General features: G+C 37.6%; 1 protein-coding gene across 1 annotated transcript; it reads right to left on the bottom strand.

The window, feature by feature from the left end:
- Positions 1 to 1,475: 1,475 nt before the first annotated feature.
- On the bottom strand, positions 1,476 to 14,225 carry LOC104516960 (multiple epidermal growth factor-like domains protein 10; the record flags this gene model as incomplete). The annotated part of the gene is made up of 9 exons (XM_010161481.1): positions 1,476 to 1,599; positions 1,741 to 1,868; positions 3,169 to 3,405; positions 3,948 to 4,076; positions 6,592 to 6,720; positions 8,338 to 8,466; positions 11,254 to 11,382; positions 11,757 to 11,891; positions 14,079 to 14,225. Coding segments are annotated over 9 exons (1,287 nt in total), but the record flags the coding sequence as incomplete, so codon positions are not given.
- Positions 14,226 to 17,566: the final 3,341 nt, after the last annotated feature.

Below are 17,566 nucleotides of genomic sequence, written 5' to 3'. Positions count from 1 at the left end.
TCTTTCCTGGCGGAATCCAGCACAATGGCCTAAACACCTAGCACCTAAGTCTATAGCTTTGCAATTATCTGTTAGAAACAGATTTCTTTCAATATAAATCCCAATATAAACATCAACAATGTTTGACAACTGTCTTCAGAGACCTGGCATTTACCAGGTTACTAATCCTGTGAAATAGCTTTGACCGATATTATGGAGTGCTAATTTTTCAGTCAGATTGTATTTGTGGTACTGTGCTAGAAGCCTTACAAAAGTTTAAAATAATTTCTACAATATCTCTATGAACAAACTTCACAGTTTTCAAGAATTAAATAATGTTATTTGAGGATACTTAAACTAATTAATTTTATTCCTACCCCATCTTTATTTATTAGGTCTCATGCCAGCTGTTCTGTTGTTTTTACCAAGACTAATGCCTGGGTTACCAGCCTAGAGTTACCTAATTAATCCATTTGATCTTCTAGAACACAGACTAAGTATCAATATTCATCCAGTCCTCTAGAACCTCCCTACTACCCAAGATCTACTGCAGTGGTTTGACCACAGCCAGTATATCTTAGGAGATTTAAGTGCTACTACAGATCCTCTAAGAAAACATAAAGTTGAACACTGAGCATTATAATTCAAATTCTTTTCTAAAACACACACACACCCCTCAAAACCAAACCAAACCAAACCAAACAACCCAACAAAAAACCAACCAACCAACCAACCAATAAAAAAAACCCACACCACCAAAAAGCCAGATCTGAGCCTGTATTGTTGTTAGACCAAGACTGAGACTGAGCATGAGCAGAAAAAAAAATAATGCTGAATTGTTCTGATTCCCAGAATCTGATATTGACAACAAGCAGAAATAAAGATATCTAAATTATACTGGCACTGATAGTCCCTTTCAAAGCTTTCAATGGACAGAGATATGGTCAGTGCAATCCAGCCTTTTCGGAATGCATGAGATTGGGAAAGGATGAAAAGACAGCAAAACATAGCATAGCTCAGGGAATTTTTCTTCTTAAGGACAATGCTCTGTCTGCTCCTGGAATTTACATCTGAAGTAGGTCAGATGATGAGAAACTACCTTTTAAAGCACTGATTCCATGTGGTGGGGAATTAAACATCTCACTTATTTAGTAAGATTATGTAATTTTGCCAAAGCAGACCCTTATTGTACAATACCTATTGTTTTATGAAACTATTTAATAAGCAAATATTTTTATGAAAATAACAAGATATTTTGCATATCATGGCTGCACTGGGCATCAGACTGATTCACCGTTTCTCACAAGGAGTCAGTTTTTTATCTCTAAGGGTACTGCCTTGAAGGAAGCCCAAATCCATGACCCTGAACCTCACACCCAGTCTGACAAGCCTATCATTGCCCTGAGTGGAGAACCAAGAAAACATTCATGTTTTCCAATCCATCTCAAACACAACAAATAATAATCACATTCTCCAATTTTTTTTTTTTTTCTTACCAAGCTCATTGAGGTAGCCACCATGTTTCCAGTCTGCAGGCAGTGTTCCTGTGTAGTCCATGATGGTGCCTCTTTTTCCAGGTTCCACATTTTTAAGGTTCACAAATAGCTGATTGTTTTTTGCCTATTTCAAAAAAAGATACGTAATAGAAACTGTTGATAAACAGGAAAGAAAAAAATAAAACCAAATATTAAACTTTAGGGAACAAAGTAAAACAAACCAAAGGCCAATTTGCACAGAAGCATCCATATTTTTATGCTTTACCTTTGCCAGGGTCAGTCTGTCCATACTGTTGACATGAGAAGGGGTAGAGCATTGAGTTAAAGTATGATAACTTGGGTTAGAGAAATAGTGACTGTTAGCATTTCCACCATTACTGTGAGGTATGGTGTCTGAAAAGAAAGGAAAATGAACAATTAAAAATAACATGGCATTTCTGTCTTAAGATATTTTTGACAGTGCTGCACTAGTTTATAGTTTCTTGGAAAAAAAATCTAAAAATCTTGAACTCATTTATAGAAATTAGAGATACATAGCAGTAACTGAACAGTCATGCCCTAACTTTCAGCAAAGAGCATTCACAAGTATTACTTGCTAATTCCTCTTTCTGCTGTGGTCCCTTGCTCTCTTTTCCCTCTGTAGTCAGAGCACTGTCCTGATTATAGACACCTTTACTATCAAGTTCACAGGAACATTTTCTGGTGCTTCAAGTGCTTTGCTGATACACCTTTCCTGACTCTGACAACTGTTTCTGCTGGCTTCTTTACCTGCTGCCTTCCTTAATAGCTATGTGCAAAAGACAGCATTGCCTGAAGTTTCATGTACCCATTGCAGCCCAACTCACATGCATTTTCATAAGTCAAAAAACACTGTTTTGTTTCAGGAGCACTGCTCCTTCCCTTCATTTATTTCAAACTCAAGCCACTCTGCTATCTTCTTCTCTACAGAACCTTGCCACAGCTACCAAGAAATCCTGACTTTTTACAGCTATATAAAGTCTTTCTGTATTCAAGCTGTTGGCTTTGAATGTAAAGTCTCAGTAAAAGCCATATTTTGCCACATTTTCCAATTCTGTTTAAAGATAGGCATATATAAATACAAATGTCCATAATTCCACTGTTTAATGCAGAAAAACGCTTGAGGGTGCAAAATGTTACACAGTAAAGTGAGGTATATGGTCACTTGTCCCTTACAATTAACACATTTTACCAGAGTAAGCCACCTTCACAGTATCAACAGCAGAGATTAAGAGACTGTAACGCAGAACAAAATAAGCAGCTATGGATGGATGCTGGGGCAGCATCCTTTTGAACTCGGGTGAACTGTCTGTAATAGCTGAAAGTTAACCACACAAATCAATCATTGCATCCCAGTGGTCTCATCTGCCAGTACCTCAGAACCCTTGTCTACGGTCTCAAAAGGCAGTTGAAAGCAGTTTCTCAGTCTTCCCTCTCTTCCTAAAGAGGGAAACCCTCCCCTGCCTCTCTTTCCAGGAAGGCTTCTGAGGCAGAATTATAGATGATCTTTTTTAAATTTAGTATGTTCCTGTTCACAGCAGCCCTCGCTAATGTGAAAAGTGAAACATGCATATTCAAGTCCTGTTAGAGGCAGATCTGAACCCCTCAGAACTCAGCTAAAAAAGCAAAAAGTCCGGAGATGGAGGAAAAAACCCCTGTTCTAAATGTCACTTACCTGAAATGGTGTAATCTGCATTGATGACTCTCATAGCAGGGGTATAGGTCACTGCGGGCATATTTGTTTCTTTTCCTTTCTGTTTATGTCTGTAAATGATGAACAGCACCAGCAGGAAAAGCAAAAGTAGGACAAGAATGATGATGCCTGCTATAGTCCCTATATGGTAAGAATCAGCAGGGATGGCAGAACTGGTGCGGCCTAAACTGTTCAAGTTTCCCACTATAATTACACCAGCTGAAATACAAGAAGAAATTAAAATATATGGCGTAAATTCAGAGGTTTATGTATCAGGAGCAAAAGACAATCTTCACTTCTAAATATTTCTGCTAATTTAGCTGTTTTTAATAATGCCAAAATAGAAGTATGCCAGAAACCAATGGGAAGACAATCCTAGCCTTAAGGAAGAGTATTCATCTTCTTCAGAGAAAGATGTTTTCATGGACTTGAAAAAGTAAGAACATTCTCTAGGCAAAAGCACAGAGCAGTTAAAGCACATGCTCTATCAGCAGATTTGGACAGCACAGGACTGCAAAACATTTCACTGAATCTACACTTGAGTGCTTTGCTCCAGTAAACTATCACTAAGGCACCTAATACTTACAAAATCTACAGAACATATATAATTTAATAGAATGGACTATTTACATATACAGGCCTTATCAGATTAATTTAATTATATTTAATTAATTTAATTTGAAGACAGGTTTGTCATTTAATAGGTTAACCCAAGTTTTATATAAAACAACTACAATAATTTTATCGCATCTAGGCTTTACCTTGATCACACCTGGCCCCTTTCCAGCCTGGGCTGCAGTAACATATTCCCGTTATGTGGTCACAGGTGGAGTTGTTCAGACAGTCACAGATCTGCCGGCATCCATACCCATAAGTACCTTGAGGACATTCTGCACCGAATAAGTGCAAATAAAAATCAGACACAGTCAGTACTTCTTAAATGTTTTGGTATTACAGATTTATAGCACTATACATGCTACCCTTGTTTCTAACCCCATACGTTTTTTACATGGCCAGCAGATGGCAGTGTTATTAGTGGTAGACCTCTATGGAAAAAAATTTCGTAAGAGGACCTCTCTATATACGTGTGTGTATATGTGCGTATGTACAGGAAAGAAGAAGGAAAAGAAGGAAATCGTGTTCAGAAGTGATCTTCCTCTACGTGTAATGTTGCTGCCACTAAGACTGTGAAATTGGGGCAGGGGAGGGTAGGGGGACAGGGAGATTAAAAGCATAGAAGACAGCGAGGAAATGGACAAAATGTGAACTAAGTGTCAGTTCTAACCAGAATGTGAGGTCTCCCACATTGCTCAGATCCCAGTGCTTAAAAAAATCATGTAATCGTATGAGTGGAGCCAAATATCTGGCTGATGTCATGTCACTTGATGTGATAGAAGAGCAAGAGAGAAGGGCCATGAGTCTAATACACACATTTATATTTAAAAAAAACTGTCCTTGGCTTCATATAGCATACTTTGATACTGTAATGTATACATTGATAAACTACCAACAGAAGAATAATGCTAAATTATGAAGATTAAGGTAATAGGAAGAGTTGTACTTTTTTTCCCCAGAATGATTTGAATACAATAATTTATTAGAATACAGTAATTCAGTACTCAAAGTGTATCCTACATCATGTAATTAGCATGATAATTATCCTACACTGATAAAAAGTATTTCTTTTATACTGCCACATCTGTTACTGTGTAGTTCTGATGGTTTGAGGAAGTGTGGTGTTACTTCACCTTCTGAGACTCAATTTTCTGGAATCTCTCAGGAATTTTGTAATATATTAATTTTTCTTTTTATCTTTCATAGAGAATCTAATTCATCTTTTATGTATTCCTAATTTATAATGATTTACAAGATAATGTAACACAATAGGTGACAAAGGAATGTTCATGTAGTCTTGATAAATCCAGAATCAAGTGGAATTTCATGCTTATATATTTTCTCCTTCTCTTGGTTACATTCAATAAAATAAGATTATAACTACTGGAGTCAATGGCTGGACAAAAACCATCACCCATAATATATTTTGGCATTTTGAAAACTGAATTGGAATGAAAAGACAATTTTTAAAACTGACACTCAAATTCAGAAATACGAAAACACTTAGTTTAATATTGTTAAATCATTATTATCAAATTATAGGGTAAAATATAGTCTATAAAACACAATAATTAAGTTAGATTTGCCAAAGTATTCAAACTTATTTTTGATATCACAACATGAAGAGAGAATCTTAAAGAGTTTATCTTTTCCCAAACATTATTTCTCTTTTGAAGTGAAACAATGAAATCAACCGAGTTGAATAACGAAGTTCAAAGAATAAATAATTCCAGGTTGCAAGTGATAATTTCACTGAAATAAATATATTCCTCTAAACCATTCATATTTTGTTGCAACTGCATTTTTCTTAGGAAAAGGAAATCCATTTCCAAATTTTCAGTGGTTCTGCCATAGATGTTGATTAGCCGTAAAAACATAATTCCTGTTGCAGCTGGGCCTAGACCCACTGCTGAGGGAATAAAGTGTGTCTATAGGGACAGTAACCTCCCCTCCTTTCTGTGCAGTGCTACCAGCTGTGACACATGCTATCTTGGTCACTGCACAGCCCTTCAGATCCAGAAGTAGCTGAATCAGTCCTGCTTATATGTAACACGTAGTGTCCTCCACAAGTCAAAAGCAAAGCCTGTGCACAATGTTGATGCCAAACACAGGTTTAAACCTTCACAACAGTAGGTTGAATGGATTGCTTTGCACTGCAGTATAATGCATGAAGTGTGGGAGCACCACTCTAATGTTAGCAAAAGTTGGACTAACAGTTCTGAGCTTATGAGCCTGATTGTTCTTTTAATGTTGCACATTATACCATCACTGATGTCAGTAGTGTTATTCTTGATTTTCTTGGGTAAAAAATCACACATATGCGAAAACAAAATGTCATCTATTATGCATATACAATCCAATTGTATTGTAAAACCACACTGCAAACATTAATTTTATTCACTAGGTTTGATGTGGTATTTCTTTAGTTTTCTAAGAATTAGTTCTCATGGTGGTTTAGGCTAATGACAATTACTTGTATTCATTTGTTACTTCTACATGACAGAGTTACTGAGGTTTTTTAGCATTACATCCAAAGGAACTAAAATGTAGTACAAATGCCCCTTACATGTAGATACAAATTGAAAGAAACACCCACTATGATCACAGTCAATCTTAATAACTAATTTTGAAGGCTTTTATCTGTTTGGAAAATGCCTAGGTCCAACTCCTGAGGCTCTTTTCCCAGCAAAATTCCCACTGAAGCCAAGGTTGTATCACAACACTGGGCAAAACAACAGAGGCTCGGGGTTTTATATTTTGCTGTCAGGCATGATTCCTGTCCTGACTCACTTTGCTCGCAGTGCTTCCCCATGAACCCTGTGCGGCAGGTGCACTGCCCACTGATGTGGTCACAGTCGGCTCCGTTCTGACATTGGCATACCAACACACAGTCTTTCCCATAAAACCCTAAGGGACATCCTGCAATACAAGGAGGGGAAGGGGAAACAAGAGTGAAACAACAGCAGTGAAAACAAATGCAAATATTCTGGTTGAGTATGTTATTGAGAAGTCATTTCTATAGCCTCTCTACTCAACATGGCATTGTACCAACACAGCAGATCAAGACCTACCTTATTTTAAGTGGTTTTAAATACACACTAGGCAATAATTGCATAAAAATTTGGTTAGAAAATTGTGTGGACAGCAGATGTTCAGAAAAAGGCAGCAAGAAGGGCTCCTCGAAGAAATGGGTTAAAGAAGATACTTGAAAGAGGAGAAAGAGGGCAGATTGTGAATCAGACCAGGGCATCTGTTCAGTGATGAATGAAACTCTGGACATATTTTGTGCACAGTTGATGCTGAAGCACAAAAAAATTAAAAATAATAACATACTGTATCTCAGCTCCTCACAAAGATACTATTTCAGTATGAAGAAGTCATACCACCTCAAAGAGATCATTATTCACCAGCAGGAAGAAAAATAACCATGACAGCTGACAGCTAAGCCAGTATAGTGAATGTCTTCCAGAGCTGCATCCATATGGCCCTATAATATATCTGTTATTTCCTGCCACTATGACATTATTCAGTTGAAAAAGGAGAGTTCTGATTTTATGAAAAACATGAATGCAAAACACCATTAGCAGTCTTACTTTTCTTGAGTTTAAAGATAATGGCAGTGCCCAGACAGTGGATGTGCCTGGATTGAAGATAAACCAAAATGAAGCTGTCATATGATAAAGATAAGAAACCAACTTCGCCAATATCTGTCTCTAACACGTTTATTTATCAGACTTTGTATGAGCTCTTACTCAGCCTATAATGAGTGCCATATACCTACACCTAGTCACTGCACTGCTTGGAATTTTATTCTAGTGAAAAGCTCTTCGGAAAAAAAATCGGTATTAATTACATCCAAAAAATCCCAAAACCAATTATAACATTACAGTCTAGTGAAGTTTCTAAGTTCCAAATAAAATAGCTTCTATATTAGTATCTGAATTACAGGTGCTGAGCTGAGCTGTTGTTGCAATTGCTCCCGGAAGGTAGCAATTACAGCTAGGAGATGCACGGTATGATCACTTTGCAGTGACAACAGGGACTGTGCCTCAGACCACAGCTACACCTAAGATAGAAGCTATTCTCATGGCATTATTTAGCTCTGTGTTATCTTGCAGTCTTGGTTGTCGGGTTCCTGCTGTTAGAGTACCTCTTGGGGAGGTTTCAGAGAGGGAAGGAATTTAGACAGTATCATCATCCCACCCACTGGGGAATGCTTGCAGAGCTGACACCATCCATGATACAAGCTCTGCACATCTGCAATGGTAACACCTCAATGGCAGCCATTCATACTGCATGTGCACATGACTCTTCCACAGGGATGCCCAGCTGCAGCCAAAGGTTGTCTTCCTCTGAAAGAAGGCTAAAGATGAGCCTGAATGTAATCCCTGCAATCGTGGAGGTAATGTGTTGCATATTCTGGATGAAAAAAGGTTCAGGAGCATGAGAAGAAATCAATTAATAAATTGTGAAAATACTGAAGGAAAATTCTGTCACTGATTTGTAGACTAAGAATGGATAACAAAAGTCACCTACTTTGTGTACAGTAAAGGCCAGTCCATCCAGGGGTACATTTGCACTCCCCATCATAGGCACTGCAGTAAGCTCCATTATGGCAGTTGCATGTGTGGATGCAGTCTGGTCCCCAGTGGGAAGGTGGGCAAGCTAAAACAACCCAAAAGAATGAATTAAACTCAAATTTCAAAGATCCTTGATACTCCATGAATGGAGCTGCTTACATACACATATAACCGCTGTTTTGTTTGAAGTTCATTGTTTTTCCTTTAAATGCATATTTTTGGCTGCTCCAGACTAAGCAAATAGTCACAGATTGTCTTTTTTTTTTTTTTTAACTAAGAAACCATTTTATCCTAGCTAAGAAGTGCTGAAAATGATTAAATGTGTGAAAGAAACCAGTGATACATAATTGATAGTAACTAGGACACTCATACCTGCTTTCTCATAGAGAAAGCCATGGAAGTCTCCTTTCTTAATTTATTTTTTAATCTGTAAACACTTCAATTGAGCACAGTCAAGGGGATATGCCTTTTAAGCCTCAAAGTTAAAAGTTATTCATGTTAGAATATCACTAAGTGCAGTGCATACTCAAAGAATAGGCCCTTTCTCTTGAGTAGGATTCACAACTTCAGGTTTTCATTTTTTTCTTTAGTAAAGGGATGCATAATTTAAAAATAGTTTTGTGGAAGTACAACATGAGTATTTCATTGGAGAGAAGAAATATGTCAGACATGGAAGCCTTAGATTTTGTGTACTGATTTGATTGTCCAGAGCAATAAAAACTCTTGAATACTTTAAATGTTTGCATCATGACTCATGTTTGCATGGGCTGTATTTTTAAAAAGTGTTATCTTTGTCCAAATTCCACCTCATTAAGAAATACACTATGTTGTGTTGAAAAAAAGTACTAAGTTTGGTTTCTGTTTTTTCCACTTCAGCTGTGCCTCGTAATGGCTTGTATTACTGGTTTTTGTTTGAAATTAGTCGTCAACTAAAAAGGAATGTAAATCACGTACAGACAAAAGGTTAGAAGTTTCAAAAAGGTCGCTAGTTCCAAAAGAAATTAATAGAATCATTATTTTCCAAATGAACCCAAGGCCTTTATACAAAGCAAATAAACTACTTCTGTTACAGTCCATGAGCACAACCTCAATAGATGCTTCCATTCATAATGCTTGCATCATTTTTTTGTTACTGATTCAGGGAGCAAGTCCCTCCTCCTCCTAAATACCCCTATTCTGCTACTCTCCCAACTACCTACTTATTTTACCATAAAAACAGGGATATTTGTTGTTACTGGCTTATGCAGGAATAGACCCAAGCTTTATTTTGGTATCATATTGAGTTGTGCATGCTAATCACTTCACAGAATTTAGCCAGCAAAATTTTTTTCCAAATTGACCAGATGTTACATCACACTGGTACAGAGACAGTTAACCTGGAGCAATCAAACCATAAATTATATAAACCAATAAGGCATGTTATTAGGAACTGCACCTCCCTGGAAACCCCAGCACAAAGACTTTTGAGTTTTGATATATTAGAGTCTGGTACAGCTTCACTTACTCATAAAAATGGGTTGGCTGAAATTTTGGCACACATATATTACAGGCCGCATGGATTTTGGTACGTTATGGAACTGGATATGCATCTTGTGTGAATTTTGCTTCAGTTATTTCTTTCCTGTCATTAGTAATTTGCATAGACCCAACAAGGCATCTGGGGAATGCCTGATTATCTAATAAAATAGCTCCATTACACATGATAAAATTCAGGCCTATCTCTTCTCCTTTTTAAGTCAGTAGCAGAGTCTTCACTGACTTTAGCTTACCAAGACAATACTCATCGAGTAAGGTAGAACAACACTAAAAATGTGTATCTGTGAAACATTTATAAAAGAAAGAAAGAGAAAAATCCATCAACAATGTATAAGCACTTTAAAAAAGTTAGAGTGAAAAATTTCTTAACAAAATGTTCAAATGTTCAGCCCCATCCCTGGATGTCTTCAAGCCAGGCTGGATGAGGCTTTGAGCAACCTGCTCTAGTGGAGGGTGTCCCTGCCCATGGCAGGGGGGTTGGAATCAGATGATCTTTAAGGTCCCTTCCAACCCAAACCATTCTATGATTCTATGCTTCTATGTTTAACAAGAATAAGGATGGTCTTGAAGCCAGAGCACTAACTTGTATCTGAGAAAATCTTGGCTTTGTTCTGAGCATTGCCAAGTAGCTCTCTGTGTAACTGTAGTAAGAAAAAACCCTGTATTTCAGTGCCTGACTTCATTACTTGTAAAATAATACCTCTGTTATTCATAAGACTGTCCTGAGGATACAAGCCCTCTGATGTTCATAATACTACTATAATAAGACCAAATATTTACAGACAAGCAAACAAGTTGTCAAGAACCCTCTTTGCAATGCAAGATTCATCAAGTCACAGACTTTTTCATGTTGGAAGAGATCTCTAGTAACACTTAGTCCAAAATGCTACTCAAATGATCTTTAATGATGATAATTTCACAACCTCTTCTAGGCTGAAGACTTCAGAGTCTCTCCGGGAAGTTGCTGTGCTTGAACACTGTCACAATAAGGATTTTTTTACTTAAACCTAGTAAAAGTCACCCTTGCTGCAACTTGTGAGTATTGCCTCCTGCCTTTTCACAATGAACCTCAGAAACAAGCCTGATCCAGCTTCTCTACAACTCTTAGCTGATCTTTCCTGTCATATGGTTCAGCCCACTTACTAGAAAAGTCATAGTGCAGTTGTACTTCTTACACTGCCAATGAAATGAAGAAAAGTTTAGGATCTCTTCATCATACCATGAAGTCCTCATCTCTGACTTAGGCAGTGTTTCTTTAACAAAAAATAGGGAATTTAAATAGCTGAACCATGATTAATTATTTTAAAAAATAAAGGAAAAAACGGTTGATACTTACGCTGAGAGCAGTCACTACCAATCCAGCCAGGGTAACACTGACAGGATCTATCAATAGGATTACATGTTCCATTATTGGTGCAGGTGCATATTCCAATGCAGTTTTTGCCAAATCTGCCACTGGGACACACTGAGAACAAGTTGTCAAAATTAGAACTCCTTAGTAATCAGAACAATTACTGTATTTTCTTTATTTCAAGAGAAAGCAACAGATATTTGGATCAAGAAGGGTACTGCTTGGTATAATGTTAAAGTAAGGCATTATGAATTCTGGTTAGCCCATTATCCATACTCATTATACAAATAAAACAAATAAGAATACAGTGGTTTCATACTTAAGGATTGAATGTTGAAACAATTTAAACCTGCTTAAGATTCTTAATTTATGAACTGCCTATACTACAACAGAAACTATTTTGGGTTTTATAGTTTCCAAGTGATGCAATGAAAATTATTATAGTGCTTGGTCACTGCATTCCATAGAGTCTTTATTACAACTTGTACCTTCATTACAGAGGGCTCCTGTAAATCCAGGTAAGCAGTCACATAAGCCAGTAATATGGTGGCAGGGACCACTGCTGTGTACACACTGGGGGCACGTCTGGCTGCAGCGGTGTCCATAAAACCCAGGGGAACAAACTGGAGTCAGAGAGAACAAACTGTCATTGCTTCCTGCAATTTCTATACAGCCATGAACTACTCTTCAGTGCACTTGTTCTTGACTTTGAATTAGCTTAGCTTTCTAAATACAAAGGAGTTGCAGTGGTGGTTGTTATTATGCATACAGTTCAAAGCTTTATACTCGTGAAAGGAGATTTGCTCATCTTCCTCAAGGATTTATTGTATTCTAGTTCGAAATTACTCAGCTGACATTCCATTACTTGTCAGGCCACACTACACTTGGGTTATGTTTGAAATATGTATGTGCTTGATATATTTTACATATTTGGCTATACATTACATGTCTTCTACAATATGAAAATCTTTTAAAGCAGATCTGAAGAATAATTTTTAAAAATTAAGTGGATAGTTTTATCTGTAGATGAGTAGAGTCATCTTAGACCTTGACTTCCTTATGTGCTTCCTAATTTGGAATAAAAATAGACATTACTTCACTGAGAAAAACTTACAAATGTTTTCCAGTCATCCTTTCATTTAGATACTTACTGTACTCATTACATGGTACAGACAGCTACACATCACTTAACCTTTAGAGAACTTGAGACCAGAAATACAGAGTTTTCCACTTAATTCTTATGCTAAAGGCACTGGTTTATTAAAAAAACAACAAGAAAAAAAGGCTGTCTCATAAGAATCTCCTTCTTTGTTGCTCTATTCCCTTTTAGCATTTATTTCCTGATAAATTAGAGTATTAGGTAATGCATCAAGAGAAATACCTGTTGCACAGCAGCAATCTGATGAAAACTAACCTGGAATCTTTTCAATATCTTAATTTCATTCAAAATTGTCTTTTAAAAACATATACATCTGATATAATTTATGTGGCCTAGAGAGACCTCTGTAGAGAGATTAACTTTTCCAAGTGAAACAGTGCCAACAGTTCTTCCTGTTTACTGAAAAGGCACTTTCTGACTAGGATCCAAGTTATTCATATGAGCTTTGTCTTCCCAGCCTCCAGACCACATGCATCAGAGAGGAGGCCTGAGAGCCACCAGACTGAAAGTCTATATACACAGTTCCAAAACACAGGGAACTTTTTTACATGTAAAATTTACATGTACATTTTTACACTTAGCCTGCCTTTGGATTAATTGATTAACTGCAAGGCCTTTAGAGATTAGATAGTGATAATAATTACTGCACTTAGAAATGCATAAAGAAGATTAAAACCACACTAATGTGGGTTTTAGTAATGCCATAGGCAATCACATTCTTCAGCTTGAAATCTTGTCATTCTTGGACTGCTGTGACTTCATCCTCCTCTGGTTCTCCTCTTGCTTTCTAGCAATCATTTCATGTCATCTGATACCTTCTAAGCCTCTTTTGGAGGCCCCAGTAGAATAGCCTTACTCTACTTGCTTCTGACCCTTGCTTCTGGGAGACCTCCTCCGAAAATAGATGTCCAAGTGCATAGGACTCATATTTCTCTTCTCTGAACACCTTTCCCTTACAGGTTCAACAATTCTAACTAAAGACAGCTAAAATGCTGGCAAACTGTCACCAATCTTCTTGGGATGGTAGATGCTTTGCACATCATCTTCTTTTTGCCTCCCTGTTTCTAGTGTGATTTGCCTCAGGTCATGTGTATCTCTATTCTTGTAACATTTAAATTTTACATAGACAATATTTTCAAATGCAACTGTGGGTACCTATGATAGCCTGATCCCACTGGCCATTCTTTGATGCTTCAAAGTAAGTGTTAAAAAAAAAAAAAAAGGCACAATTAAGTAAATGATTCCTACGAGACTCAACAGGAAGCTAAGGTTTCTAGCTTCTGAAAGTCATGTAAGTTTTATTTAACCACCAAAGTGTGTCTTACTAATTAATGTTCATCAATCACATTTGGAAATGCTTGCCTTTATAATGGAATCTCCCATTAAATTTGTTTCTTAGAAAGTCATGTGCATAGTGACATCACAGCACAAACAGTGAATAAAAGTAAGTTGTACCATAACAAGAAGAGTATTACTAGTTGGAAACATTTCTTAATTTCAGATAACACTTACTTCTGTATATTCGTACATTTTGACAAAATGTGCAATTAAGGAATGCTTCATAGTACTTCATACTACAATTAATAAATCATTATGGTATTGTATCATGTATTCCAAGTCAGGCAGGGAGAAACAGAGATTTTGTTCTTACTTCTCTGACAAGTGGTGCCTCTGTACCCTGGTGCACACTCACATATTCCGTCATCTGGAGAGCAGGATGCTCCATTTTTGCAGTAACAAGACAATGAGCAATTAGGGCCCCACTGTCCCTCAGCACAGACACTGTCACAGTGAAGGCCTGCAACCATAAATAAAAACACCTTTAGTCTCTGTGAAGAACTCTTACACATAATTAGTTTAAACCTTTGATTCTCATAGGACTCATTTTTAAAACACTGCTCATAAAACCTCTTTATGAAAATATCACTAACATCAGGAAAAAAGCTAAATCTGCATCTCTACTCTTGCCTTCCCCCAGAACAGTGAATTTCTTTCATATTACAGTTTTGAAGTGATGTACATAAGGGCTGATCCTGACTTCTGTAACAGGAAGGCACTTTGCAGATGTAATGTAAGAGCTGCGTGGGTTGCTAATTCCAGGCTCCCTGTCTGCTGATAGTTTAAGATCTACAAAGATGAATGCAAGTCTCTCAATAGGATAAAGAGTTTCATAGTTTTGCAAGATCTTTATATATACATGTAAAGATTTAAAAAGGTCTTTTATGCCTCTCACTTTCACCACTAGTATTAATAAAGAGAAGTGAAAGTAGAAAGTAATTCAAATACAGCAAAATCATGGGGTTTGATTCTTTCATAAAGGCTGTTTCAAAACAGCAAAAGCTTATTTTCAAACTTTATGTTCGAGAAATGCATGCCAAAAGGTATTGTAGATTATTTTCCTTCTGAATGTAAAAATTCTTAAGGTCTGACATAATTTTGTGTAATAATAGGGTTCAGGACACAGAATGACTTCTAATTAGTGGTGAGCTGATTACTGCTAAGCCTCATACCAAATGGAAAAATGTAGCACACACAAAGGGTTTCCAAATGCACCATGTGAGCATTCCAAAATGCTTAGCCACAACAGTGTTAAGGATGCTGGTCAGTCAGTCCTTTGTCTAACCATTTTTGGTATAAAATTAATGATAAAATAGACACAGTCTGAAGCCTTATACAAAAATCATAATACAAAACACTAGTTATAATCCTCTGATCATGGGATTTGTTTTTCTTTGCAATGCAGCAACATTAAAACATAACTTTCCTATTTGTTTTTTCCACTATCTGCTTTTAAAAAGCACACTGCATATTAAATGCCAGCAGGCATCACTGTGGAACTCGGACCGTATTGTGTCTACAGTGCTTTGCATTAACAATTGAGTATTATTGTAGCGCCTCTACTGAATGAAGCCCTTTGCTAAGGGAAAAGTGGACTGAATCCAACCACAAACACCTCTTGCTTTGTAAGTATTTCCAGCAAAATATGCCACAGGTCCACTGGCTGCCAAAGTCCTAAAAAAGCAAAACAGTTTCACATATGGCAAGAAAAAAATCTTTTGCCTTTGAAGAGCAAAGCCTACTGTTTGTAACAATAGTGAAAAATAATTACACTGTCTACAGATAGATCAGACTCAGAGATGATTCCTCAACCCTCACAGCATGTGCCTTGTAAAGCTGCCTATATCCAAAGACTAGCTCTCTAATTAGATGAAAGGTGAAACTCCAGACTTCAAAATTGCTTGTTTCTCTGCAAGACAATCAACAGATTGAATAACTAAATATGTGGTTCAACAGGCTGCACAAACTAACACCAGCAAGAGAAAAAAGACTTGCCTTTTAGAATCCAGCAGCAGACAGTACATGGGCCACCTACAAGCCCTAATTGTACAATGATCATTAGTCAATACTGACCTAAAAAAATTAATTGCCAAAAAAAAAAGGCTTCTTATATCAATATTTTTCTATTTCTGCCTGCATAGGCAATGTCATTCTCCTATCTTCATTTACATTTGAGACCTAGTGTAGACTTACTTCACAGTAGCCTGGGTCAATTTTTGCATTAACTCCCTAACTGTGGATAGAATCATAGAATCATTTGGGTTGAAAGCGACATTGAAGACCGTGTAGTTCCAAACTCCCTGCCATGGGCAGAGACAAATTCTACTAGACCAGGTTGCTCAAAGCTTCATCCAGCCTAGCCTTGAAGACATAAGTGATTTGATTTTGAGAGGTGTTGATGCACGTGAGCAAGATGAGATCACATCATCTTTTTTTAGAAATAACACCACTTTCTTCAGATGCATAAGATTGCTCTGCCTGAGCTTCCCGAACCTGAGAACTTGATTTTGTAAGTCTGTGAAAGCACAAGCTGATACATGCAGAGGATTTCAGGACTGAGCCTAGCATTCTGTTCGAGCGATACCTGTCATATCATACATAGCTTCACTCAGTATACCCTGCTAGAGAAAACACATCTTTCACAGAGTCTTGATGGGTTTCAGTGGTGTTCAGTATACAATGCTCACTATTAATAAGTCAGCAGTTGCCAAGAGTTACCATAGAGCATCTGAGATTATGTAGACCACTGCCATACAATAACACCAGGCTCAATTATATCGTCTTGATACGTGCACAGAGGATGCTTTATGACAGCATGGTGTCAAAGGCTGATACTGGGTATACTGGGATAGAAAAGACACTGGGCCTCATGCTGCGTACAGCCACAATACTCAGCAGAGCAACAAATACTATTAAAAATTAAAAAGGAAAAAGTTCCTTCAGGAAAAGTCATCCTTTAGGGACACCTTAAAAATCACTTTTTCTTTCCCACTTTCACCCCTCATGAAGGGCTAGTCAGGTGAAGAATGATATTGCTCTACTTAGTGGAGGAACCTCATATCCTAAATATCACTAAGTAATAATCATAACTATCATACTGAAAGAGTGCTGAATATTACTACTGTTTCACAATAAAAGGTATTTTATTCTATTCACTACTGATCACAAACAAAATCAATTTCACTCCTGCATATGAGTGTCAAGATAAACTGTAGGAAACTGGAAATACTAACTCAATTAGTGATTTATTGCATCTCTACTTATCAAAATAGTTTAAAATCTCACTCACTGTTATGACTCACTGCCCCACACAACATCCCTGTCTCTAAACTGGAGAGGCATGGATGTGACAGATGGACCACTCGGTGGATAAAAAACTGGCTTGATGGTCACACTGATAGTGTGGTAGTAAATGGCTCGATGTCTGACTGGAGACTAGTGACGAGTGGTGATCCTTAGGGGTTGGTGTTGGGACCTGTGCTGTTTAACATCTTTGTCGGTGACATGGATGACGGCATTGAGTGCACCCTCAGCAAGTTTGCTGACGACACCAAGCTGTGTGTTGCGGTCGACGCACTGGAGGGAAGCGATAGCATCTAGAGGGACCTTGACAGACAGGAGTGGTGGGCCTGTGTCAACCTCATGGAGTTCAGTTGACATGGAGGACGGCATTGAGTGCCCCCTCAGCAAGTTTGCTGACGACACCAAGCTGTGTGTTGCGGTCGACGCACTGGAGGGAAGCGATAGCATCTAGAGGGACCTTGACAGACAGGAGTGGTGGGCCTGTGTCAACCTCATGGA

This window comes from Eurypyga helias, unplaced genomic scaffold (assembly GCF_000690775.1).
Source record: "Eurypyga helias isolate BGI_N326 unplaced genomic scaffold, ASM69077v1 scaffold8961, whole genome shotgun sequence".
NCBI lineage: Eukaryota > Metazoa > Chordata > Aves > Eurypygiformes > Eurypygidae > Eurypyga > Eurypyga helias.
Note: the sequence above shows the minus strand (reverse complement) of the source record. Positions and strands in the feature narration are given on the sequence as shown.